Source organism: Phoxinus phoxinus (genome assembly GCF_949152265.1).
Source record: "Phoxinus phoxinus genome assembly, chromosome: 13".
In the NCBI taxonomy this organism is placed as follows: domain Eukaryota; kingdom Metazoa; phylum Chordata; class Actinopteri; order Cypriniformes; family Leuciscidae; genus Phoxinus; species Phoxinus phoxinus.
Window position 1 is genome coordinate 10,746,373 of NC_136888.1, and position 27,069 is coordinate 10,773,441.

Consider the following 27,069-nt stretch of genomic DNA (forward strand, 5'->3'; position numbering starts at 1 on the left):
TTCTGTGTGGTTGTGAGTAAATTGCTATGTTATTGCTAGGGGTGCCCTGGGTGGTTGCTAGGTCATTGCCATATGGTTGCAGAGTTGTTCCACATGTTGAGCACATTGCTATGTGGTTACTAGGGGTACTATGTGGTTGCTAGGGTGCTTCTATGTGACTGCAGAGTTGTTCCACATGTTCTGAGTGGTTGTGAGCACATTGCTATGTGGTACTATGTGGTTGCTAAGGCGTTGCTATGTGGCTGCAGAGTTGCTCCACATGTTCTGAGTGGTCGTGAGCACATTGCTATGTGGTACTATGTGGTTGCAGAGTTGCTCCACATGTTCTGAGTGGTCATGAGCACATTGCTATGTGGTTACTAGGGGTACTATGTGGTTGCTAGGGTGTTGCTGTGTGGCTGCAGAGTTGTTCCACATGTTCTAAATGTTGTGAAAACATTGCTATTTGGTTGCTAGGGATGCTCTAGGTAGTTGCTATGTTGTTCTGGGTGGTTGCTAGGTCTGAGCTCTAAAGCTCTCTACATCACATAATGGACATTCAATGCAATGCAAATGCTGTTTCATGTTGCCTATAAACAGTGAAACCTAAGTTCATCAGAGTTTACCTTTCCGCCATGTCCTGAAGCTGCTCTGGTGGAACCGGGACGCCGTTTACTGATCGGTCTCTGTGAATCTGTTGAAATGTCTGTCTGTGTCCCTCCAAATTCTTCAACACCTCCTATACAGAAAACACACCCCTTCTGATTTTAGGAGAACAGTGACCAGAGCAAGTCCCTCAAGAAATAAAAATAAGTTCTTGCACCTACCTTGTGCTGTTCTAGTTTTCTGTGGATGATGTTGGCTGTCTCTTCATGGGCCTGTTGGATCGGTACGTCCTCTCTCAGGGAAAGTTCTGCCCGATGCAGCCAGGCTCCGATCACTCCCAGAGGGCCCGGCAAAGACTTGTCCAGATGGATGTGCCAGTCTAAGAGCTGCACAAAAATGCATAGCAACAATCAAAAGGAGAGATCTGTTTTTAATGCCGCTCACTGTTTGTGAGGACCCTTCAAGCTGTCAAGAGTCTGGCCATATTTCTGTTTCCACTCTATGGACTTCTCTGTTCCTTTGAACAAAACGGTCTCTGTGTGGCTGTCCTCTTTCCTCAGTAATGAACCCCACATCCACGGTCTACGCTCCAATTCACACTTAATTACAGCTAATGACAACTAGACGTGCACACTCATTTATTCTCACAGCAGCAACAGTTCAGAATTTAAGTACAAACTATTTTCAGACATAATCAAAATCATAGAGAGTTTATGTACAAATAAAAAAGAGCTAATATTTATAATCTCCAGCTTAAGTTAAAGCATTCATTTGCCTTTAGAAATTTGAGTTCTATAAAAATATTAACAAACACTCTTTTTGCTCCATAATGCAGTTAAATGATTTTATGTAAGAAAATAACATTTACCAATACTATAAATATGTTCATTTTAAAATATTTATTGTAATTTTATATGATTAGTAGTGATATTTAAGTGATTCTTGTGATATTTTTTATCTTCAGATGATGAGATGTGTGTTCATTTTCTAAACTTGGAATAATGAAATTAGTTATACGGCACATGCAACAACCAAAGCCATTCAGTATCATAAACAAAACCTGAGATTATAAGAGCTGCTGTGGTGGGGAAATTTTAAGAGAATCAGTCTTTCTTTCTTTCTTTCTTTCTTTCTTTCTTTCTTTCTTTCTTTCTTTCTTTCTTTCTTTCTTTCTTTCTTTCTTTCTTTCTTTCTTATTCTTGTATAGCACAGTTTATTACAACACAGGTTGCCCAAAGTGCTTTACAATCACTAATGACATCAATACATAAAGAAGATATATATATAGAAAAAAATATATATATAGAAAATAAATAGAAAACAAGACATACTGTAAAACAGACACAGTTGCAATCAAACCCCCTTCAATGAAGATTACCCACACAGTTAAACAGATTTTAACCTCAGTTTGAAAGTAGATATCTTTAATTATGTTAATCTTAAAGATAATTCGGGCAGCCATTTCAAGGAAATTAAAAGTGGTGTAACAGAGTCGTACTTTTTTGCAGTCTTGATCATCCTAGCCACAGCGTTTTGGACTTTCTGAAGACGGGCTAGAAATCTCGCCTCAATTCCATAAAACAGGGCGTTACAATAGTCCATACGAGTGAATACTGTAAGTGCTTTCTCAAAATCGGACAAAAAAGTCTGTTTGTCACACAAAGCAATTGTACAACTTTGGACTACTTTTATGTCATTTTTGGTGTCCCACGGTGTCTGTCCCAATTCATTGTATAACATGTGGCATAAACATAAAGCTAAACATCTCCTTTTGCATTCCATTGAAAAACGCTGAGTAAATGATGACAGAATGTACATTTTTGGGTGAACAAACTCTTTAATTACACTTGGCAAAGCACGTACCCTGACAGACACATGATCCCAGGACTGTTTGACCACGGCCTGATCCACTGACAGTTTGCCGTCCCTGTTTACCGGCTGCAGGAGAGACTCGATCTGTTTCTTTCTCATCTCGTACTGCACACGGAAGCTCTTAAAAGCCTGCAGTCAAAACAAGAAGGATGGGGCGGCACTAAATACATCTGAACGGACAGCAAACTCACAACTCATTTCAAATGCAAAGAGTTAAGCCAATCATATTAGATCTTATTTACATGTAGAGGTTCTAAAAGCAGCAAAAACAGCCTGTTTATTTCTGAAGATCATAGAAGCAAAACTGTCAGCTTTACCTGATATTTGTCAGTGAGACTCTCTTCAGATCCCTGTGCACGCAGAATCTCTCTCTCTAGCTGATCCAGCCAGATCTTCACCTCCCTCAGCACCTTGCGTTCCTCTTTCTGTGCACATCAGACAGAAAGAAACAACGATTTATCACTCGTTTAGCAGGTATTCAGCAAGAGACCCACAGCAAGTAACACAGCAGTGTGAAACAGTGAAAAACAAGAGAGAGTCCAATCCCAAAGAAGAGGGAAGATCTTCAACTATTTTGTATTATTTTGTAACACACAATACAGAGCTATTATGACCCTATTTATTAATATCACATACCTCAAGCATTAGCTCAATATCTTGTGGATCATACTGTCCAGGAGAGCAAAGGCACATCAAGAGATGCAAACACAACACAGTCAAGACGTTAGCAAGATATAAGCCAGAGAAAGAGAGGAAACAAGCAGAGAGCATCCATCCACCGCAGAAAGGCCACTCTCAGGAAACAGTGACATTTGTGTGTTATATGTTTATCCAATTCTTACTACTAGGGATGTCCCGATACCACTTTTCACTTCCGATACCGATGCCGCAGCTTTGGCTATTTGCCGATACCGATATCAATCCGATATTTTTATTTGATTCTTGAACTAATACTGTGTTGAACTGATAATCACCATTTTGTGTGTTAAACTACTCATATACCGTAATTAACATGATACTGAACTTATTTGGTCATTTAATTCCTTTGGTCATTTAAGTCAACGGTTCAGTGATATATTATACTGGTTCATGTAAGATTATACATAAATATATATATATGTATATATAAAAAATTTCAGTATTTTACAGAAAAAGCACCAGAATACTAAAAGCAAAAGATGTGGTGCAAAGGCCATTATTAGATTTTTTTGTGCACTGATCTTTTTATTATTTAACACTAAAAAAAATGTAAGAGTGTTAGCAAAAAGCATGTTTTGAGAGACATATCATGAGTTATTCATTTTATTCCTAGTGTGCAATTTTTAATGTGCGAATTATAGCCCTTACAGAATAAAAAACATGAATGTTCCATGTTTCCCACATGTGATCACGTGGATTTCACAGGGGAACTGATCCAAAACCACATGTTTCTCTTGTGCATAGTATCTATTTCACGTGTGACCATGTGTTTTTGCACTTGTGAAATTCATGTTGTTTTTATGTTGGGGAAGGCACACTGTAATGTGATTTTTTTTAACTCAATTTACTTAAAATTATTAGTATTTAAACTCTTGAAATGTAATAACTTTGCGGTAGGGTTGTAATTACGTTTCCTATCATTTTATAGCACATATGGCATCATTTCTTGAGAATGTCCCGTACACTAAATGAACCTCATGCAGGTGAGACGAAATTGGCTCTTACCTGTAGAGCTGGGATAGAGAGAGCGAATGTAGGAATGGAACGAACCAGCTACAATTGCGCACGGTGAGCGACACAGACAGAGAGACAGGGTGAGCACACAGAGCAATGCATTATGGGTGTGATGCGAGAGTCAAAGGCTCCTTGAATGGATTCCACATTGTGATTGACTACAGTAAATGGTTAGTGACTAATGAGCAAGCACTACAGCAGTGACTGCATTAAATAACAACAGCAAGCGGCTAGTGTATTTTTAGCTTGTGCATAAGCACTAAATCGTACCTCCTCTTGCTGTCCATCTGTCTCGGACTGGTGGGGATCTGGGTAGTGCTTCAGGAACTGAGCTACATATGTCATTATGGATTTCTCATCAGGCTTGTCCACATCCACATCTGCAAGAAAAACAAACGCAAAGTTGGAGGTTTGAACCCCACAAGGGGAAATGCTTGAGGTATTAGCATTGTGCTAATTATCTATCCATATGCATGCTAGTTTTAGTTTTACTGTGCTTTACTGGCACTTCAAATGTAAATGTGTATTGTAGATTGGTATTCTTTCTTACAGGATTTGAAGCTTAGCAAAACCAAAAAGTGCAAACCAATGAACATCAGTTGAGGAAAATATCAAAACAAAAATAAAATTGGTGGATTTTTTTAAATTGGTCAAAAGTGACAGTAAAGACATTTATAATGGTACAAAAGATTTATATTTCAAATAAATGCTGTTCTTTTGAACTTTATACAGTATTCATCAAAGAATTCTGAAAAAAATACATGACAGCTTGAATGATTTCTGAAGGATCATGTGTGACACTGAAGAAAATTCAGCATTGCCACAGAAACAAAAACATTTTGAAATTTGAACAGTTACTGGTATTTTAAATTGTAATAATATTTTAAAATTTTACAGTTTTTACTGTATTTTTAATTTAAATAAATGTAGCCGTGGTGAGCAGAAGATACAAATCTTACCGATCCCCAACTTTTGCTGAGTGTATGACAAAAGAAAAAATGTCATAGTAAAAATAATAATAGTAAATTAGTTCTCAATCATCTCCATCAATTCTCAAAACTCTTACAATGCCATAGAAACTGCCCAGAATGAGGGTTACTATTGCAAGAATCAGAAAACCATAGTAATGCTTAATGGAAGAACGTTCAAACATCAAATCTGCTCAAGTATTCAAACTACAAACTGCATAAGACTTTTTAAGCTGCTATAATCCTTCAGAAAAGGCTTTCCTCAAGCTAACATTCAACAAAACTAACAAAAACATTCAACAAATATTTTTGAAAAAAATCTTAAAAATAGCAATGTTTTATTGTGCCATTGTGTAACAGTTACAGAAAAAAATGCACCGTTGATATAGAACATGGTTAATCTTTGCATTGATTATAAAGGTAACTCACTGGTTCAACACACAAAGTGAATCATCAGGTGTCCCATAGACTTCATGTCATATTAGACGATCCATTGACCTGAAGAGCCAAATGAGGCTTTTTATAGCCTCTTCAAAGGCATTCTGCCATGATGTCATGCTATTCTGCATCTGATCAGGCCTGATGTAATGCTTGAATAGCAGCATGACCTATATAAGAAACTATAGCAGCGTCTGTCTGTAATAAGACCTGATGATGACGGATCCCCAGTATAATTATGCAGTGTCTATTCACATCAAACTCAAAACAAATAAGTGGCTCTTCAACAGCACAACAGATCATTGACTGAATCTACGTTATTATTGTTATGAAATCACATGCTTTACCCCTACACTATTGCTACTGTTGACAATTCAGCGTTTTCCGTCATTTTGTCTGGCCCATCCAGACGTCAGTGGGCGGAGTTAGTGTAAATAGCCTCTGCCAACAAGGCGGGCTATTTGCACTTAGTGTAAATAGACACTCTGTAACTATTATAACCCTGTATATATCATAGTAATGAATGATTCCCATATTAATATACCATGGTATTTGCATTGTACTCCAACGTAATTTAAAGAATTGCCTTGAATTACAAAATCTAAAAAACATGGTATTTTCCATGTCCAAAAACCATGGTGCAATTTTGTAGGTGGACATTGTCTATCTGAAAAGAAATTGGAGAGAATTTGGAGGAAAATAAGTTGTATCAGTACCTTCAGGATCTAGTAAACGCGGTATTCCCAGCTCGTTCTCCGCAATACTGAACGCCTCTTCCAGATTCTCACGATTATTTCTTTTTCTCACGACGTCCATGTCCACAAGCTCTGGTCGAATGGCATAAATAACAGAATGGAAGGCCACACCACTGCGCCAACTAGGACCGAAGTCTTTAACTTCAATCCCAAGACGCCTTGCAAGAAGAAATAACGACTTATTAGGGGCCTTATTAACAATTAGGCATATTTTTATACACCGTTCTCGTTGGTTAACAGATCTATTACAGATGGTCAGTTTGCTTTGTATTTATTCTGAAATATTCAAATTCACAATTAACCAAAAATGACATACTTGGTCGCTGTGTTTTGGACCCATCTGAGCATGGTTCTTTTGGCGTTGCCCTGAAACTTGGTGACCCCCTTGCGTTTCATGGGTGGGCTGCCCGTCTCTGAGCTGGCCATGCTGTCCACCGAAGACGCACTGCTGGATAAAGCCTGAAGGGCTTGAAGATTACTGGTCAACTCCTCAATCTGCAAAAGTTTGCGAAGACAGACCCTTAAAATACAGATATACATAGACGCGTGACAATTTTCCAGATCCTACCATCATAATTCCCAAACATTACCTGGAAATAGAGGATAATGGTCCATATCAGCCCCAAGACAATGGATGGGCGTCCATCAGCGATGTCAGTGGCATTTATATTGACTAGTTTGATCTGTAAAATAAGTATTTATCAGGTTAGAAGCTCTAAATAAATCATTTAAACATACCAATGCAACATATACACATAATCCACAGATCTGAGGTCAGGCAAACAAGCCAGTCTAAACCAGCACTACCCGCTGATGAATCGTGCAGAACAAAACCAAGAACGTGCATTAAGAAAAGTAAATAGGGTCCATTTTGATTTTGACTTAAATCAAATCAAGCAGCCAGACTTATTCACTTCTTGAGGAATAAGCCAACGTGAATGCACAGGGAATATGAGGAACATGTGAGTGAATAGAGAAAACTGCAATTTGCTCATGTTCAGCGAGTCATGGACAGCATAAGTTTTTTGATACATTTTTTGCTGTAGAAAAAAACAAGCTTTCTAAAAAAGAATTGCAGCTCTTTCAGCCAGTAGCACCTACAGCAGAGATCGGTAAATAATGAAGCTGCTCACTGCATACGGTACGCATCAACAAATGCAGGTGTGCGTAACAAGAGCAGGTGTTTGAGAACTGACTAGGAGAAGTACTGACCGGAGACCCTCGGTACACAGACTGAGACGAGACATGGTAAGAAAGAGGACACAGTTAGGAAAACACTATGATGACAAATACCAGACTGGGACATGTGGACATATTCAATGATCAGATATGACTGAGGATTAGGCTGTATCGTTCATACTGTGCAGTTCAACACTACCACCATTCAACAGTTTGGGGTCAGTAAGATTTTTTGATTTTTTATTTATACTACAGCATGCATAAATCAATGAAAATTAACAATAAAGACATTTAAATTCTATTTCAAATAAATGCTGTTCTTTTGAACTTTTTATTCATCAAATAAGAATCCTGAAGAAAAAAATATTACGGTTTCCACAAAAATATTAAAGAGCAGAACTATTTAGAACATTGCTAACAATAAGAAATGTTTCTTGAGCAGCAAATCAGCATATAAGAATGATTTCTGAAGGATCATGTGACACTGAAGACTGGAGTGATGATGCTGAAAATTCAGCTTTGCATCACAGGAATAAATTACTTTTTTAAATATATTTAAATTGAAAAGAGTTATATTTTAAATTCTAATAATATTTCACAATCTTACTGTATTCTTGCAAAAACATTCAATATTACAGACCCCAAACGTTTGAACAGTAGCTACAGTATATTGGATAAAATATGAAACAAAAAAAATCAAAGATTAAAATCATATTAGTTTCTTATAAAATAGGGTTACATTTTAAAGGAACACACCGACTTTTTTGGACTTTAGCTTATTCACTGTATCCCCCAGAGTTAGATAAGTCCATACATACCCTTTTCATCTCCGTGCGTGCCGTAACTCTGTCTGACGCACCCACCGCTAGCCTAGCTTAGCACAAAGACTGGAGGTTAACGGCTCCAGCTAGCATACTGCTCCCAATAAGTGACAAAATAACGCCAACATTTTTCTATTTACATGTTGTGATTTGTAAGGCGAAGCTCAGAAGGCGAAGCACTGCTACTTCTGCAGAGTGATTTGTTCGCAGCACCTGAGAAGCCCGCTAGTGTTGCGCTAATCACTTCGCCCAAGTAGCTTCGCCTTCTGAGAATATAGTTCCCAGTATGTATACGGTTAGAAGATGGCTGTGTCTCATGTGACCTTGTTATTTGTACATGCTGTGACTATACAAATCACAACATGTAAATAGGAAAATGTTGGCATTATTTTGTCACTTATTGGGAGCAGTATGCTAGCTGAAGCCGTTTACCTTCAGTCTTTGTGCTAAGCTAGGCTAGCGGTGGGTGCGTCAGACAGAGTCACGGCACGCACGGAGATGAAAAGGGTATGTATGGACTTATCTAACTCTGGGGGATACGGTGAATAAGCTAAAGTCCCAAAAAGTCAGCGTGTTCCTCTAAATCATTTCACTATTTTGTTTTTTTAGTGGTTGTTGCCAACATTAAGAAGGGAAATATTTCAAATATCTATTAAATACCAAATATTATTCTAATTGGCAATTCTAATTTAATTCATATATTTTTCTTCCACATCATATCTTTTATAAAAATCCCTTTATCATAAAGAAGCCTTAAATAAATGGAATTAACAAACAAAAACACAAAAATGCAGTATTGTCAATGGATTTGATGGATTCTGAGATGTTTTGTGGTGTTAGTTGGTTTGTGTCACACTAAAACCCCTTTCACACAGAGCGTTGATCCCAGCAAATTGTCATAAAATTGCTAGAGTGCCTTCTGCGTGAACGCAAACATGGGTACCTAGTAACATTACCGGGATCAGGGACTAATGCCATAAAGGGTGTGTCGAAGTGATGACGCTGAAGCTGAGATTGTTCGCCAGCTTAGTGGAACGGTACGTGATGCGCTAATTTATGAAAGAATCAGAAAAAAAATGAACAAGCGTGACTTCACAGTTCATAAGCGAACTTAAGACGCTGCGGAGACATTACATGTTGCATCCTGAACCAAAATCAAACATTATCAATGTGTGAAAGGGGCTTAAAACATTTACCGTGATTGATCAAATTACACAAATCAGTTTGATATCAACATTTCAAAAGATTCTGTCAATTCCTCACTCAGCAATGACTAACTTTAGCTCTTTATTACCATCCTGTTCAATTATTGTCCTTGTCTGATTTTGACCAGAGCATATTTCTGGTATATTCGTTTATAGAAATACTTCTTTAAAGGTACACTGTGTAAGAATTTCTCCCATCTAGCGGTGAAATTGTATTTTGCATTCAAACGAATATTGCTCTCTAGCGCCTCGCTTTTTCAAATGCGTGTTGCAACTACGGTAGCCGTTATGTACCAAGAAGCTATGACAACATGTCTTCCAATAGCACTTCATCGAGTTTTCTTTCGGGTGATGAGGTTCGTTATTTCAAACAAACTGCAACTTGACACACAACGAACAAACTTCTCCTGTGGCTCGGCATAAGTATGATCCTGCATTATGAAGTACCGTGCAGTGCAGCCTTTCAAATTTGCCGGGACAGTGACAAGCGCCTCTCACTGATCCCCTTGTCCGCTTCTACTGGTTTCAGTCACATGACGCTGGCTCTGAACGAAAACGCGCTGTGGAAACGCGTAGGTAGGCTAGTGCTTTTTGTCCCTCTCTGCTATTATAGTTTTTCAAAATGGCGGAACGACATGGAAGCCTAAAAACTACACAGTGTACCTTTAAATTAACGCGCAAGCAAATTCATTTTTAAAAGACAGAGTTTGAAAGGTGCTGTAAAACAGGAATGACTCGACTGGGAGTGTTACACAGAATATCACCATTTAATGAAGACAGATGAGCAGTTAAATGAGACCGAAGAGATCACCAGTGTGCATAGGGTCACCTACCTTCCTTCCCTCCAGGAACTTAAGAGCTGTGCCGATGTTGGACACCCAGTGGATCCTTTTGATTTGTCGGCCCTGTTCGCATGGCTGCAGGGAAATAAGAGAGGTTTATCAGGAGCAGAAATGAGCCCATCATCTCGGCATTAAACAGACATTGTAGGCTGACGCACGCCAACTGCTCCTGTGCTCAATGCAGAGGTTTCACAAAGAGATAATCTGCAGATATTGCATCACAGCATCACTTACTAATCTCTGTCCAGACAGCACCTCTAACAGAGCCAGCAGTTTCACCCCATCCTTGATGTCCTCGAAGAGGTCGTTGACTTCAAACGGAGGTTTGTGCTGGAAAAGGACAAAAAGAAGAGGGGAAAAAAACTCTTGAATACAAATGTGTTGGGACGCTTTATGCCATTGTGCTATGGTGTTCTCGCTATAATTTATTCTACTTTATTCTTTTCTACTTTATAAGTCGGTTTAGATCATCTGCTGAATAAATACATATGAATGCTTTTAGGTCAGTCCCTCTTCATTCCCAGAGGAGTTCAAGTTTATTGCACAGAAGATACTATTTCATACAGTAGCTCAGCATACACAAAGTATAACAAGTTGTCACAGATATGTCTCTAAAACATTCCTTTGGAGGAATAAAAATAGATGCGATTGAATGAATTATTAGTGTAGACGTATAAAACGAATGTTGATAGCAGCTCAGATCAATTGAAGAAGTGTTCGGTTCAAACAAGAGTTGGTAAAGTGTCAGTTTATGAGGGGTCTTTATCTCTTCATGAATACTGAAACACACTCTTTTATTTTTCTCTCTCACATCACACTTTAACCAAACTTGTCATGCATCCGAACGCACAAAGACTGAAACTACAAGCTGTGTGGGCAGATGAAACTAAACACACACACACACACACACAAACAAACTTAATTTTAAAAGCACATGCAAACTTATTTTTCAGTATCATATGCATACCGTTTTAAATATTTGGTGTCAGTAAGATTTTTTGGTCACACTTTATTTTAAGGTGTCCATATTACAGTGTAATTATACATTTAAGTACTGAGTAACAATAATTAACTACATGTACTTAGTATAGGGTCAGGATTAGGGTGTGGTTTAGGTTAGATGTATGTAATTAAGCACAATTTATAGTAATTACAATAGTAACTACATGTAACGTGTGTAACAAAGAAACTGTAAAATAAAGGGTTACAGATTTTTTTTAATAAACTGATGTTTATTCAGGAAAGACACACTAAATTGATCAAAAGTGACAGAAAAAAACACATTTATAATGGTACTAAAGATTTCTATTTCATATTAATGCTGTTATTTTGAACTTTCTATTCCTCAAAGAATCCTGGGGAATTTTTTTTTATCACAGATTCAACAAAAATATGAAGCACAACTGTTCATACTGTTATTAATAATAATAGTAAATGTTTCTTGAGCAGCATATTAATCATATTAGAATGATTCTGAAGGATCATGTGACACTGAAGACTGAAGTAATGATGCTGGAAATTCAGCTTTGCCATCAAAGAGATTAAATTAAAATTTTAATATATTAAAATAGAAAACAATTACTCTCAAATGTACAGATATTTAACAATATTGCTGTATTTATTGTATTTCTGTTCAAATGAATGCAGTCTAGGTGAGCAGAAGAGGCTTCTTTCAAAAACATTAACAAAAATCTTACCAATACCAAACTTAGTGTACCAATGTATTATACTACTACTCTCTAATAACCGCATCATCATACTGCTACTGTAACATGTGTGTAAGGGCTAGCACTATCCTGAAGTAGACATGATTCAGAGAGGTAGGAGCTTAGATTGAAAATCCCTAGTCAGCTGCTCCTGTACAAAAATCATAAAGTGCAAATCTGCTTTAAAATATTAAAGGAAATGGACACAATAGGAAAAGATAACAGAGAAGTCAGAGGTCAAACAAAAATAGACAAAACTTTCCATCACGAAAGTAATGTGCAAAAACACATTTGCTTTGGTCATGCTGACTAATGAGAAAATAAAGGAAATGTAGAAATGTAAATCTAGATTTATTTTTGTTGAACAAAATAAAAGATATTCAATAAAACACTACAAGAAAATAGCTGGACAGACAAGCCAACAAGCAGACGGACCCGGCGCACGCGCACACCGATGTGAATCTGTAAGTATTGCAGGCATGAAGCATTACGGAGTGTATTCTGCAGCTCAGTTAGTATGCACTGAGCGTGTGCTTTCTGTACAGCGTGGACTGCAGTGGACCCACTCGCTGCACACATTACTGGGATTCTTCAAGCTCTTCATAACCGTGCTTTGAACTGTTGTGCAGCAGATTGTGTGGAACAAAAGGCCCCTCAGTGCAATCTGCACTGACTGGAATACTTAAACCCACCATTTGTGTCAGATTATCCTCTCTTTGTGTGCTGCAAAGTGCCACGTCACCAAAGCAACTAATCACGCATAATGAGGCGAGAGGGAGGGGCAACAACACTCACAGCGTCTCACAACAGCTCCGCTTTTAGTGGGTCATTATACAAAACCATGTGACTTCACTTACTCATCATTTATGTGCAATTAAAGCCATATCCGTTACCACATCAACACAAATATGGTAACATATTTTCAATGCCTTTTTTTTTTTTGTCTGTACAAACCCTGGTTTTCTAACTTCTCTTCGCTGTATTAGCAAATACACTTTTTTTAAAGACATTTTGAAATAAAAGCTAGTCTTATGTCTTTTGTTTTGTATATGCATATTTTTTTATTTAGATTGACATAATAAAAATTGTATAAGTATCTCATAAAAAATTATTCCATGTGTCTTTTTTATTGACATCATCATCCATTTAATTTGTAATGTCTCCTTAAAAAAAAAAATGAATTATCAATTAATCTGTTTTGTTATGTTTGTCAGTAGGGGATGAACATAAAAAAAAAGTTTTTCTGATTTTGTATAGTAAACAATTTATTATTAAAAAAATTATTAATTCAACTGTAAAATGGTCATCCTCAATATTTATCAAAGCATATTGTTTACCCAATATATTAAAATATATTAATTTATTATGAGATATCAAAATTTAATTTAATATCCCTGAGTCAACATGAAATCAAAATTGACCCAATTTATTTATGTCAACTAGAGAAACGTTTGTCTTTCAATTTCATTAAAATGCAGCAACTTCTATGACTTTTCTTTCAATTCTCTAAAGACATCCAGTTTCTCTCTAAGGGTACATTGCACGACAATTTTTTTTTACTAAAAGCGTACAAGCTTTCTTTTGCGTTTTTGAAAAGTTTTGTGTACAGACAAAATTATCCTAAAATTATCAAAATGACCCTCGTTCACGCCGATCCGTAATAACAACTAAAAATTATGTATTATACTGCCATGCCATGCCATGCCAGTAGTTAGCGATGTCACTTTGTAAAGTAACACTACTAGACTGAACATGTAATATGCTTCATGACCATGACGTGAATTTTCACAAATGTGTGTTTATTTGTAGTTTACACTGAGACGATAACGGTATCTTTCCAAAAACTTGCCCTTTAAACCCTGTTTTCAAAATTGCGCATTTTCAAACCACCAAAACACCATTGTCGTTTTAATGGACAGCAAAACATTTTTTAATTGAAAACGGTGTCATGTAAATGGCCCCTAAAATAATTCACATTATGGCAGTAAATTGTATATCAAAGGCATTTCATGTTAACATAAAAAAAAGACGTATATGAAATCAGAAATGAACAACTTTTTCAAATGAATCTCTTTCTCAAAATGTAAAATGCACCCATATAACGCTGACCAAGGCTTGAATGATTTGTTTCTGAAACGATCTTGCTAATGCTCTGTTGATTCTTAATCACACCATCTGAAATCACCGGGCGCACGGGCAAAGACCTCAGGAGCGAAGCATGCTTCTTCCCACTGAGAATTGTTCCAGCCCCTCTCGACGACCATCTGCACATACCTACAGTGTCCAAGACTTCCCAGAAACACACTCGTCTCTATAAGCACAGATTCAGTCCACATTTCCACAAAACGCAAGTTGCATTCAGGGAAAATATATCCACAATGTTGAATTTAACACTGTTGATGTCTCTGTCCAGTTAAAACACTTTCACCTGTGAGACATAAGTCTCTGTCCCATGCCGAAACTTTAACAAGAGACACAACATGTCAACACAGAGTATCTGACTTGCAACAGAGGAAGTAGCATAAGCAAAAAAGTAGCAAACGAACAAAAAGACCTGCATCCTCCCTAAAAGTGCTCATATATTTTTAGTAGGGGTGTAACAATATATCGTGTCACAAAATATCGCAATGCAAAAATATGTATCGTGGATAGTGACAATATGTATTGTGTATAGAATAGAAAAATTACTGTGAGAAAAAAGAAAATTCAAGTTTTCAGAGTTTTAGTGTCAGTACTACATTAAACTACTATATATAATGTTGAATATAGTGTATAATAATGCCAAATGTCATATGTTACCAGTAAAAAGTGGCCTATGTTATTTTAAATATGTCTAGTCAGTGACAGAGTGCAAGCATATTCGTCTAAAATAATTATGTATTTTCAGAATCATGAATATTTTTATTCTGGTGTCACCAAGTCAAAGCCTATTCATTTACACCCACAATGTAATATCAAAACAAATAATAACAGCAACATTTTTCTTAACCTTTTATCGTATTTCTTGGAGTATCGCAATAATATTGTATCGTGAGTTCAGTATCGTGATATGTATCAAATCGTGACATGCAAGTATCGTTACACCCCTTTTTTTTTTGTCCCTGAGGTCAAAATATATATTTTATATATATGACCATCATAAATATATGCTAAATCAGATAAAGTCATAATAATAACATAACATTTTTATTATTATATGTCATATAATTGTGACTTATAATTATGAGTTTTTTTATATCGTGCAGCCTTACTTTTTACATCAAAATTTTGACTTTTAGGTTTTAGGTGACATAATTATGTCAATTTCATCTTTTGGATGTCATAACTAGGCATTACTTTTTTTGCTATCACTATGATTTACCAAAGCATGTTTTTTATGTGGAGGAAATGGGCTTCCATATATGCATAATAATCAACTATGTCAGCATTTCATAAATTCAGAGCAGTTTTTCAGAGTCTTTAATGCTCAGCGTACTAACACAAGATCACCCACTCGTCTTGGCGATGGCAGTTGGGACGCCATCACAACACAGCATTCATCCTCAAAGCACACGCAACAAACAGCGCCCTTCAGGATTTTTATTAGAGTATTACAGCATTACGCCCCCTCACTCACTGTTTACTGTCCAGACAACAAACAGCCTTTAATCATCTGAGCTTTACTCGGTTACACAGACATTTGCCCTTTAGAGTCATTATGACATTAGGCTACAAAACTAATCACATGGACCATTCGCTGTTCAAGGATGATGGGTCAGGAAGACAGGAGGACGGTAACACAGCCATCACTGCTTAAGATGCTGGTGTGTTCCCTCAGAGTAAAATCAACATCAGCTGTCTAAGTAGTAAATACACAGTTAGTGACTGTCTATTAGGACTGCACGATATTGGAAAACAACTGACGTGATATTTTGTTTTTCTGCGATATATATTGCAACATGAAAACAATTTCACTAGGGGCTTCATGTATACAATTTTCCGTAGATTTCATCCTAAAAGTGTGCGTACGCACAAAAGCTAGATTTTGTGTAAAACCCTGCGTAAGCCAGTACCTGCGCAAAATTCCCTTTAGAAAACCCAGTCAGTGGAAGATTGTGCATACACGCATCTCCACCCCGTCTCCTCGCCGAAATAACCATTTATGGAGCTTACAACGCCTAGTTTTATTATGCATAACGTCATCTGCATATCATTTCCATGCATATTCCCATCCCATCCACGTGTTGGATGTTTAAGACATTAGGAAAACATGAGATATGCACAGACATACACAGATATACGCAGACAGCACAGGTATATTAGGCTGCTGTCACTTTAAGAGCTAATGTACGAATCCAATATAATGATACGCCTCCAGAATTCAGTGTCCGCGTGGTCTTCTCGGCTCTGTGTGTACGCACAGAAAACAGTGCGCTGGATTCGAATTGAGATCTCTTTTGCAGTAGTGTAACTAATTTTCAAAATTAAGTTTTTTTTTTGTCAATCTGATGGGGAAATATCATAGATAAAAATGTGTCACAAAAAGTGCCCCGGTACTGTTTGGAGTCACGGTTGTGTTGTAATCCCGTGTAAATAGTACCAGAAGCAAAACGTTGTGCCATTCAGATGAAAAAGACTGCTAAACATCTTACCTTGGCCAAGTGTGAATTAATCCACTTTGTAAAAGTTCTTTTCTGCACCGACTCCTGTTCATCTGCAGAAGAGAGAGACACAATAACAACATAAGTGATTAGATAAATGTTACTGTTCAAAACAGATTCCTGTCTTCTTCATTCTGCTCAAAACCATCATGACTCACCTGGTTATTTAATTTTGTTATATTTGTGAGAAATAAAAGCATTCAAGAGGATTTAATATTGAATATTGTACAGTTTCATTAAGCCTGCGTTCAAAGCGAGAGAGGAAATATTCACCAGCACAGGAGAGCAGAGAGTCCACATGTGGCATGGGCAAAAACATTGACATGATATCAGAAACATGGGCCAATATTCCCATTAGGTCTAGGGCCAGATTTACTAAACAGGGCAAATTAGCATTAGAGCGCAATCCCATAAAAGCGCAGATGGGAGTGTAAAGTTCTGCACGTGATATACTGACGATGCGAAATTTAAAGAACACAGCCGCAGCCGGATCATTTCCATAATGACCAACGCAATCTACCAAATTAGCGTCTGGTTTAAAACATGCTTTTTTAGGGTGTTAAATAATGGCGCAAATACAAGCAAATAGACTAGCGCAAACCTTGCATGATCAATTTAAATAGTCTTCTCCCATAAATTTTGCGTCTGAAAGGGAAACTCCTACAAATAATGTCAGCCGCAAAAATGACCCTAACAATGTCCAGGCCTTTTCAGCGCTAACTTTTCACTGCGTGACTTTAGTCAATCCTGACAGTTGTTTTTTAACGCCAAAGAGAGGGTTTGTGCTAGTGCAAGCTGTTAGTAAATCTGGCCTATAGTATATACTCAACATTAAAAACATAAATTCATATTTTAAAAAGGTAACAAAGATATGCTTCTTATTTTTGCAAATCACAAGCTCTTAAGAAGACTTCATTTAACTAGATTTTTACATTTCCCGAATAGCTCTTGTCTGTGCATAAGTCATCGCGACAGTGCTGTGGTGTTATGGGATGGTTGCTAGTGCATTGCTATGCAGTTACTATAATGTTCTGGGTGGTTGCCAGGGTGTTGTTATGCAATTTATTAGTGTGTTCTGGGCGGCAGCCAGCCTTTTGCTATGTAGTTGCAAAGGTGAACTGCGTTGTTGCCAGGCCATTGATATGCAGCCATAAAGATGTTCTGAGCAGTTGCCAGGGTATTATCAAACAGTTGTTAGGATGTTCTGTGTGGTTGCTAGGGTATTGTAAAGTGACTGAAAATGTGGTTGCCAGGTTGTTGCTGTGCAGCTAAAAAGACTTTCTGAGTGGCTGTCTGGACACTGCTATTGAGTAGTTAAGTCTTAAGATGTTCTGGGTGGTTGCCAGGGGTTGCTAAGCGTCTGCTACAAAGTTTCTATGCAGTCATACAGATGTTCTGAGTGGTTGCTAGGATGTTCTGGGTGGTTGCCAGGGCACTGCTATAAAGTTACTACAGTAGGATGATCTGAGCGGCTGCCAGGGTGTTGCTATGCATTTGCAAAGGAGTTCTGAGCGGTTGCCAGACCATTGCTATGCAGCCATAAAGATGTTCTGAGTGGTTGTCAGGGCATTGCTATGCAGTTGCTATGATGTTTTAGATGGTTGCCAAGGCATTGAAAAGTGTTGCTATGTGGTTGCTATGCAGCCATAAAGATGTTGCGTGGTTGCCAGGGCATTGCTATGCAGCCAGTAAGATGTTCTGAACAGTTGCCAGGGTGTTGTCAAGCAATTGTTAGGATGTTCTGTGTAGTTGCCAGGGCATTGCTAAGTGACTGCAAATGTGTTCTGGTGGCTACCAGGCTGCTGCTATGCAGCCTGGCATTTCTGAGTGGCTGTCAGGGCACTGCTAAGGGGTTGTTAAGATATTCTGGGTGGTTGCCAGGGTGTTGCTAAGCAGCTGCTAGAAAGTTTATATGCAGTCATGAAGATGTTATGAGTGGTTGCTAGGATGTTCTAGGTGGTTGCAAGGGCATTGCTATGAAGTTGCTTCAGAAGGATGATCTGAGTGATTGCCAGGGTGTTGCTATGCGTTTGCAAAGGAGTTCTGAGTGGTTTCCAGGCCATTGCTATGCCGCCATATAGATTTTCTGAGGGGTTGTCAGGGCATTGCTATGCAGTTGCTATGATGTTTTAGGTGGTTACCAAATGCCAAGGCAAGTGGTTTCAAGGGTGTTGCTATGAGGTTGCTATGCAGCTATAAAGATGTTTATGAGTGGAGTGGTACCTAGGGTGTTTTGATAATTTGATTTAAAAAAAATCATCATCTGCCAGGTGGAAAAAGTTTAATACTGTAACTGTTTACTACTGCTCAGATCATTAACCCCAAATATGAGCAATAGCATTAGGGATGTTTGACTTTGCAAAACAGCAGTAATGAAAGTGTGTGACATCTGCTAACACAATATACACATCTTGCAGAGCATTACGAGATACAAAAAAGGTCATCCAGGTCACCAACAAACACCCACCAGACATATTTATGCATGATGGGCTCAGACAGACCAACGATATTCACAAGAGACAACATCCTATGTTTGCATGCATGTTCTAATGCAATGCACAGAGCATGTTTAAGAAGCATCCATGTACTGTAGCACACATGGCATGCCACAGCCATTATAATCCAACATGCGCAGCTGTAAAGAGGTTAACATCAGCACTCGTGTGCAGCCGTGACCCGTGCCAACACGGTGATTACCTCTCCCGAGGAGGAAGACGAGGAAGACCTCAGCTGCCCAATAATGTCTAGTGAGCCATATGACCCAGAGACGCGTCACTGCATATCTGGATCATGCATCTGTTTCACCTACATCCAGTGAAGCACAGACTACATGTGAATCTGAGCTAGTGGCTCCCACACTCCTGAAATATCCAGTCAGATGAGAGGAGACATCGATGTCCCACTTACCGCGGAGATACTGAAAGAATCCCGTCACCAGATTCAGAGACGTGGTCTTTTTCACAGCTATGTCCTTAAAGTGAGCCATTGTGCACCCTGCATTCCCTCCGTTTCTTTGTGTCCTTCATGTGTGATATTGTGTGCGTTTCACGCAGGGAGGAAAACCAGATCAGCTATCCTTTATTTCCTCCGGGAAGCAGGAGCTTTCCGTGTGAAAACACAGTGCGACCGAGAGCTGGAGGATGGAACCTCCCCCTCCTCCTGTTGTCTCCCTCTCTCTCCTCCTCCGCTGTGGATAGGCTGATAATCGGGGGCAGTTTTTATGAGCCGGGCGACTTCCTGTTGTTAGCGGAGCTGGGGAGTCGTGCTGGTGTGGATGCTCCGTTCAGGTCTGTTCTAGTTCTAGCAGCATCCCACAGCTGCAGCCATACTAACCGGCTATGGCACTGATCCTCCAATCAGCACGCGGGGGGCTGTGATGTCACCTGGCAGCTGGTGTTATCCTGATTTATATGGGTGGGTGGGGGTCAGTACTCGCGCTACACAGCTTGAACTCCACCGGGGCCTCCACTACAAGCACTGCGGACACCCTAATGCAAGACTGGCTTAGCAAACAATCAGATTCATTGCAGTCCAGAATGCTGTGCAACCAGGGACTTATTGGCTACATAACATAATTACTGTGAGTGTGTGTGAGTTTGCATGAGTAAGATGCAAAGCACATAGAAAGGGATTTTTTTGTAGTTTTTACAATGAGAAATCAAAATTATGCATAATTTATTAATTAAACATAATTGGGGTGTTTGATGACGCAACTATTACTTTTAATTTAGCTTAGTAATAGTTTTTTTTTTTGTATTGCAATATTAACAAACAGAACAAGTCGATACATACATACAAGAAATATAAACAATCTTCAAAACAAAAACAAAATTATGGTTCAGTATACATTAAAAGAGGAAATGTGAAAGAAATTTCAACTTAATTCAAATGCAACTTAAAAAAGAAAAAAGAGAGAAGAGAAGAAAAAAAGAAAAACATATTAAGGGAAAATATTAAACATGGCACAAATTCTGGATGTTTTCATTGCTTTCTTGTTAACAGAAGTTGAAATTGTATTTAAATACATCTTCAATTCTTCTTTGAAAAAGCTAAAGTGGGGTTTACTTTTCATATATTTACATTTATGGATATGAAACTTTCCAATGCATAAAAGAAGGTTTATACAAAAACTTGCATTAATTAGATTCTTGTCTTTGACATAAAACCCAAAAAGAATGTGTCTACATGATAAAGAAAAGTTACAAAAAACCTTTTGGACAATCAGAGCATCAATATTATTCCAGAAAGGCCGAGCAAAAGGACATTCCCAAAACAAATGATCAACAGTTTCAGAAGAGGCTTCGCAAAAAGAGCAGGAAGTATCAATATAATATCACTTCTAAATTTCTTTAAAAAGTATTTAACTGAATAAAATCGGCTTAGTAATAGTGATTCAACAAACTACTAACACTAAGTATGCAACTTTGGCAAGTAATTTATCCTACAGCAGTTGGGATACAGACATAAATGATACTTGAAATCATGTGTCACGTGTCCTTTGACTTACACTGAAGAAGAAAAAAAGAGACCTCGAAGTGGACACTTTTGACTTGGACAATCATTAAGTAAACACCTAGCAACACCCTGGCAACCACACAGAACACCTCTGTAACAATCCTAAAAAAAAATGTATCATGGTTTCCGCAAATATACTTTATTTTAAACACACTTATTTTAAATTGTAATAATATTCATAATTTCACAATTTTTTTTTTTTTGTTTAAATAAATGCAGCTTTGGTGAGCATAAGAGACTTCTTTCAAAAACATATACCAACTTTTAACTTTTGAATCTGTGTATATCAAGTTAATAAGTAAAATAAAGTCCCAATGGATACATTTTCTCATTTAATATTCTATTTCACTCATGTTGACATTGAATCCTTTAAGTCTTTTTGATTCTGTACGGCAAAAATCATTCACAGCATGAATTTAATCATGCTAAATAATGTATGCATTATTTGCAAATGGCTATAAGGCAACTGGGAAAACTGCACTCAAAGTATTGAATCATTTATGTCACAGCTAGAGCAAATGCATCTGCCACCTGCTACGGTGCAGTCAGTGACATCACTCTATTATTCCTGACCATCAGCCACACAAACCCAATCCACCGGGCAACATATTTATTTGTGTCCGGATATATATTTTGAATTGTGCAAATATAAGACCATCTTATAACCATAAATGGACATCCCCAATGTTAAGCCTTCCAGGCATGGCTTTGTTTGTGTCGTGTCTTGTTGAATAAAACACCCTTTATTAAATTACTTGATTCAATCTCGTGTCTTGGTGCAAATGTAAGTGCATCTACAAAATATAATTGTTCCTTTGCAAATCCACTTAGAGGAAAAAAAATCCATTCTCCGCTCACTCACAGTAGAATAGCTCAGGTATTTATATCTCAGGTATTTATATCTCAAAAAGCCTTTTGTGTTAAAGATTGAGGAATGTACCTCAAACTCTTTCAGTCGCAGAAGATAATGCAATTCCTGAAAAAAGTGCTATCACATGACACATGCTCATCTAATGAGTCACAAACAATTTGATTCTATCAGTTAACAGGGTTAAAGCTCAGTGTTCTTTAAAACAGATTCAAAAGACAGTGTGCGGACTAGAATAAGGTAAGAAAAGGGTATTTATTATATCTAACACACACACACACACACACACACACGCACACAGTGTTGGGTAAATTAGATTACTGTACTAATTGCTCTCTCTAAAAAGTATGGCATTACTTACTTTCTAAATCCCATATCAACCTCGGCCAGTTGAACAATACAAGTATAGTCATGAAACTGCTCTTTTAATTCTTTCAAATAAATCATATCAAATTGCATAAATTATTCTTGAAAATGTTCTTCTCCTTATTTAAAGATACAAGGCTACATAACTTACATTTTAACATTAGATGTTAAATTTTGACGTTTCAATCCACTATTGTTTTGTGAATATATAGAATTGTTCTATAGTCTATACAGTATCTAATGCAATTACATCAGAAATAACTATAATTACAGAAAAATTAAGAGTAATCCCTTGCTTTACTTTTTCAAGAACAGTATTTTTTCAATAATTTCATTATTTCTTTTATTATTCATCAATATCATTTAATTAATTACTTAGTAACGCATTCGACCCAACACTGTATCTGTACTGTATGTTATGGAGCTGTCCAGTCCTGAAATGTGATCGCCGGATAATGTAAAGCTTTTCAGGATACAATATTGAGTTTAAAAAAGTCTATACCAAATTTATACAAGTGCAGAACACAAATACAATTAGCAAAAGCCCCACAGTTCTCCATCAGCAGTCAATAGATGATCATTGGTGTTTTACAGTCAAAGCTAGTGATGCAACACGACAAACTGCATCGTTCCCACTATACTCACAAAGTGTGCAGTGTGCACATTATCAATGCAGATGCCTTTGATTATAATGGTCTTACAATGTCTAATGTCGTTCATTTGCACTGATTGCCAGCATTAAGAATTACAGTTTATTAATGAACATACAGTCACTTTTAGTCTACACATAGAAATAAGAGAAACAAGTGTGTGGAGCATCTGAAATTTAAATGAGTGTGTTCAACACAAACTCGGGACAGATGATATCGTGGGCAACAGGTCAGATGTTGCCGTCATCTGCAGAATGGAGAATGTCTTTAACACTCTTCACATCACTCAGTTTCAACTGACCGCTAGGGAGAAATGCAAACGCTGATTTCATGTATTAGGCAAAAAAATAAGGATTTATTTATAATCATTTAAATATTTAGAAAAAATATTGAACACCGAAATACTGCCCTCTAGTGTCCTGTCCGTTTAAAACAGTCTCTGGCCGCATTAAATGGCCTACATCTATATTGCATTAATGTATATGACAATGTATATTTGTTCAATGTGATGATAGCAATGTCTTTAATTAGAGAGAGCATCAGATAAGAGTGAGATTTGAGCGTTGCGGACCAATCACGAGATCCCGCTTCTCATTGTTTTAACAATATACTTAAACACCAACAGATTTAAAATTCAAACAACATTCTTTTCTTCGTTGGAGAGTCCAAAGGAAATGGCTGCTGTATAAAAATCATTCGTGCCAGTGAAAGGACGACTGCACATGCTTTTACCCTCACGCTCTGAATAGGCATTCGCCGTCACCACTGAGGGGGAAACCAAAAGAAGTTACTCTGAAACAGAAACCACAGATCTTCTGTCACATAAACCACACATCGCCTTATTTTCTGTTGACGTGCCATGGTAACGCCTCTTCTGGGGCAAAATACATTTTTAGCACATGGCATGCATGAACAATTCAACTGTATTCGCCATAAATGCAATTTATGTGCCAACATCAAACGCCAAATCTACTGCACATTAGAAAATGTACAGGCCACACCAAATCGGAAACTTAACACACACTATAAATATTTTTGTTCCTTTTTCAAATATATGTAAATGGTGCTTGTCAGTGCAAGATTTATCGTCATGTTGCTAGGGTATTTTGGATGGTTGCTAGGGCGTTGCTATGTTGCTAAAGTGGGTTTATATATGGGTGGGTTAAGTAGGTATATTTTCCAACTAAAAACAGACATAATTTATTCTAAACTCAGACTTCCTGCATATGTGACTCTTGAAATTTTGGCGGTAAAAACAGAAGTGCCAGTTATCACGTATATGCAACTTCCTTCCTGGGGTGCTTGAATAATAAGTTCCTCTATGCAGCTTGATTCACACTTCTTGTTTCGCCCTCAAGACTATGAGCATGTGGGCATTGCCATGGTGATCCGCAATAAACATAAATCCTCTACAAAGAAGTAGCACAATATCTTCTAGGTTACATAGGAAATGCATTAGAGGCTTTGAAAAGGCACACGCACCACACACTTTCATCCCTGAGCATCTTTAACTATTCATGAGGAGTGTTTTTTATGAACTTTATGAGTTGTTCAGAACAGGATTGTGAGTTTGAGTAGGCTACTGTGAAAATAAAACCTCAAAAAGTAATAAACATAAAACCTTAATGTCAACCTGACACTATATTTACTTTCTTAAATCACCTTCAGGGTCTTATTTATGCATTATTTATCAGTGCGTGTTATTTTTAAGAAAAAAAATCCCACTCTCTTACATTCAACCACATGCCATACAGACACTTTTTACCATCCAATCCAAATGATTTGATTAATAAAATCAAGTCCCATCCTACATTCTTTCTCAAAATATCATATTAGGAAAGCAAAATGTTTCATGCTTATTTTAAATTAGATAATCAATTTTACCTGAATTTTTTTTTTTATTACATCTGTAAATCCAGATAGGTCACACCTGCTATAGATCATTATTATGTTACCCAGCATGCCTGGTTATTAAGTTGAAAAGGGGAGTTAGACTTAACAACACTTATGCTTGTATTATCGATCTTTCCATATACTCTTGCTCTGCTTATTGTCATAAGAGTTGTTGAAATCATTCTTAAATCAATTATTGAGCAGAAAATTGTACCAGCCTGATGCCGTTATTAGCTACTCTTCCATGAAAGCCCACAGGGAAACATCTGCTTTCACTTAGTCACGGGATTAACGCTCTCAAAGGTCTCGCTGTAGTCGAACAGCGGGTTGCCATCAAACTATGTAGATGGGCACAGAACTAAATACAGCTAATATGTCATTTTTATAGACTTGCCCCTGTCCACTGCCAACAGTGAGTAACAGCCATCAGTCAATAAGTTGGGGGCACACAATGCCAGAGAGTCCAAATATCGATCTGATCCAAGGACAGGACATCTTCCAAAGAGGTGTCAGGTTCTACCTGTTCCCACACACACCACCTAGCCTACTCCTCTAGAGTCCCTGTCCAGCTCTTAGACAAAATCACTGAACAATATACGGGCATCCAGCATATCGGTCAGGGTGTTTTATTATAATCTAGATTTTTAACCTTTCTTGGGTTTGTTCAAACTACAAGGAAAAGTAATAGTGATGCAAGCTTAAAGGTGGAGTAAATTATTTCTGAGAAACGCTGTTGAGAGTGGATCGGACCGAGCACCACAACACACTTGTAGCCAATCAGCAGTAGGGGGCGTGTCCACTCATGATGGGGGAGGAGAGAGAGTGAGCCAATCAGCAATTGGGGGGTGGGTGTTCACTCATGATGGGGGAGGAGAGTGAGCCAATCAGCCACAGGTGGCGTGTCCACTCATGATGGGGGGGGGGGGGTTGAGTGAGCCAATCAGCAGTAGGGGGCGTGTCCACTCATGATGGGGGAGGAGAGAGAGTGAGCCAATCAGCAATTGGGGGGTGGGTGTCCACTCATGATGGGGGAAGAGAGAGAGAGGCAATCAGCAATTGGGGGTGTGTCCACTCATGCTGGGGGAGGAGAGTGAGCCAATCAGCAATTGGGGGTGTGTCCACTCATGATGGGGGAGGAGAGTGAGCCAATCAGCCACAGGTGGCGTGTCCACTCATGATGGGGGGGGTTGAGTGAGCCAATCAGCGGTAGGGGGCGTGTCCACTCATAATGGGGGAGGAGAGAGAGTGAGCAAGAGGGAGATTTGAAGAAAGACTGTAGAGAGAGAGATGACTGAGAGACATTACAAAATAGAAAAGGTCTGAGGAATATCAGTGGAATAAGAAGGGTTATGATCAGGCAAGAGCTTTGGGACCAGCGTTTATATTAGAAAAGCTTTCCAGCGCTGTAGAGACCTAAGCAGGAAGGCCTGAAAATGGCCACCGTTGAGTTGTTTCTGGTCTGTATGTGAGTAACACTGGTTTTGATTTTAACACTGGTTTTTTCACATTTCACAGAACCAAGATATGCTGTTGTCGTAATGTTAGCTGTTGTAACAGGACAGTTTTTGAGAGTCATTGTTTGTCTGGAGCTGGTGTTCTGCTGCTGCTGGCGACTAACAACCAACTCTTGCTTATTCACTCTTGTGTATAGTATGCTCATTTTTTCTTTTTCTTTGTTGATTTGGAATTACACGAGGGAGTAAATGGTGAACTATCCCTTTAATCATGTGGATTTGGTGATGAATAATATTTTAGCTGCCCAGCAAAACAGCTGGATTATGGAAACATTTTCCTACCAGCATGAGCCTCCGCATCCCAACGTCATCACTTGCTCCCAGAACAGCAATCATCGCTTCTATGTTTTTCTTTAGGGTGGTTTTATATTTTGCCTTCCTCCAGAAATGATTGCAAAACATATAACCTTTCCTGTGCCACCTAACAAGCCATACTCATTATGTTGGCAGGCACCATATTGGCAGAAATGTGTCTCTCTCAAATGCATTTGATATGACATGACATTGCATTCCAGTAAACTAAAACAACCTTATCATAA

General features: G+C 38.0%; 1 protein-coding gene across 1 annotated transcript in view; it reads right to left on the minus strand.

Annotated features, from left to right (window-relative positions):
• syne1b (spectrin repeat containing, nuclear envelope 1b) overlaps positions 1-27,069 on the minus strand; it is a 124,813-nt gene that overhangs the window by 95,880 nt on the left and 1,864 nt on the right. Inside the window, exons 3-13 of the mRNA XM_079632146.1 lie at positions 16,716-16,777; positions 10,613-10,708; positions 10,370-10,453; positions 6,922-7,014; positions 6,648-6,826; positions 6,293-6,489; positions 4,441-4,550; positions 2,775-2,882; positions 2,449-2,586; positions 807-971; positions 606-718 (exon numbers count right to left, since the gene is read on the minus strand). Coding sequence (XP_079488272.1) covers positions 606-718; positions 807-971; positions 2,449-2,586; positions 2,775-2,882; positions 4,441-4,550; positions 6,293-6,489; positions 6,648-6,826; positions 6,922-7,014; positions 10,370-10,453; positions 10,613-10,708; positions 16,716-16,777 — 1,345 coding nt within the window. The remainder of the gene's footprint in view (positions 1-605; positions 719-806; positions 972-2,448; positions 2,587-2,774; positions 2,883-4,440; positions 4,551-6,292; positions 6,490-6,647; positions 6,827-6,921; positions 7,015-10,369; positions 10,454-10,612; positions 10,709-16,715; positions 16,778-27,069) is intronic.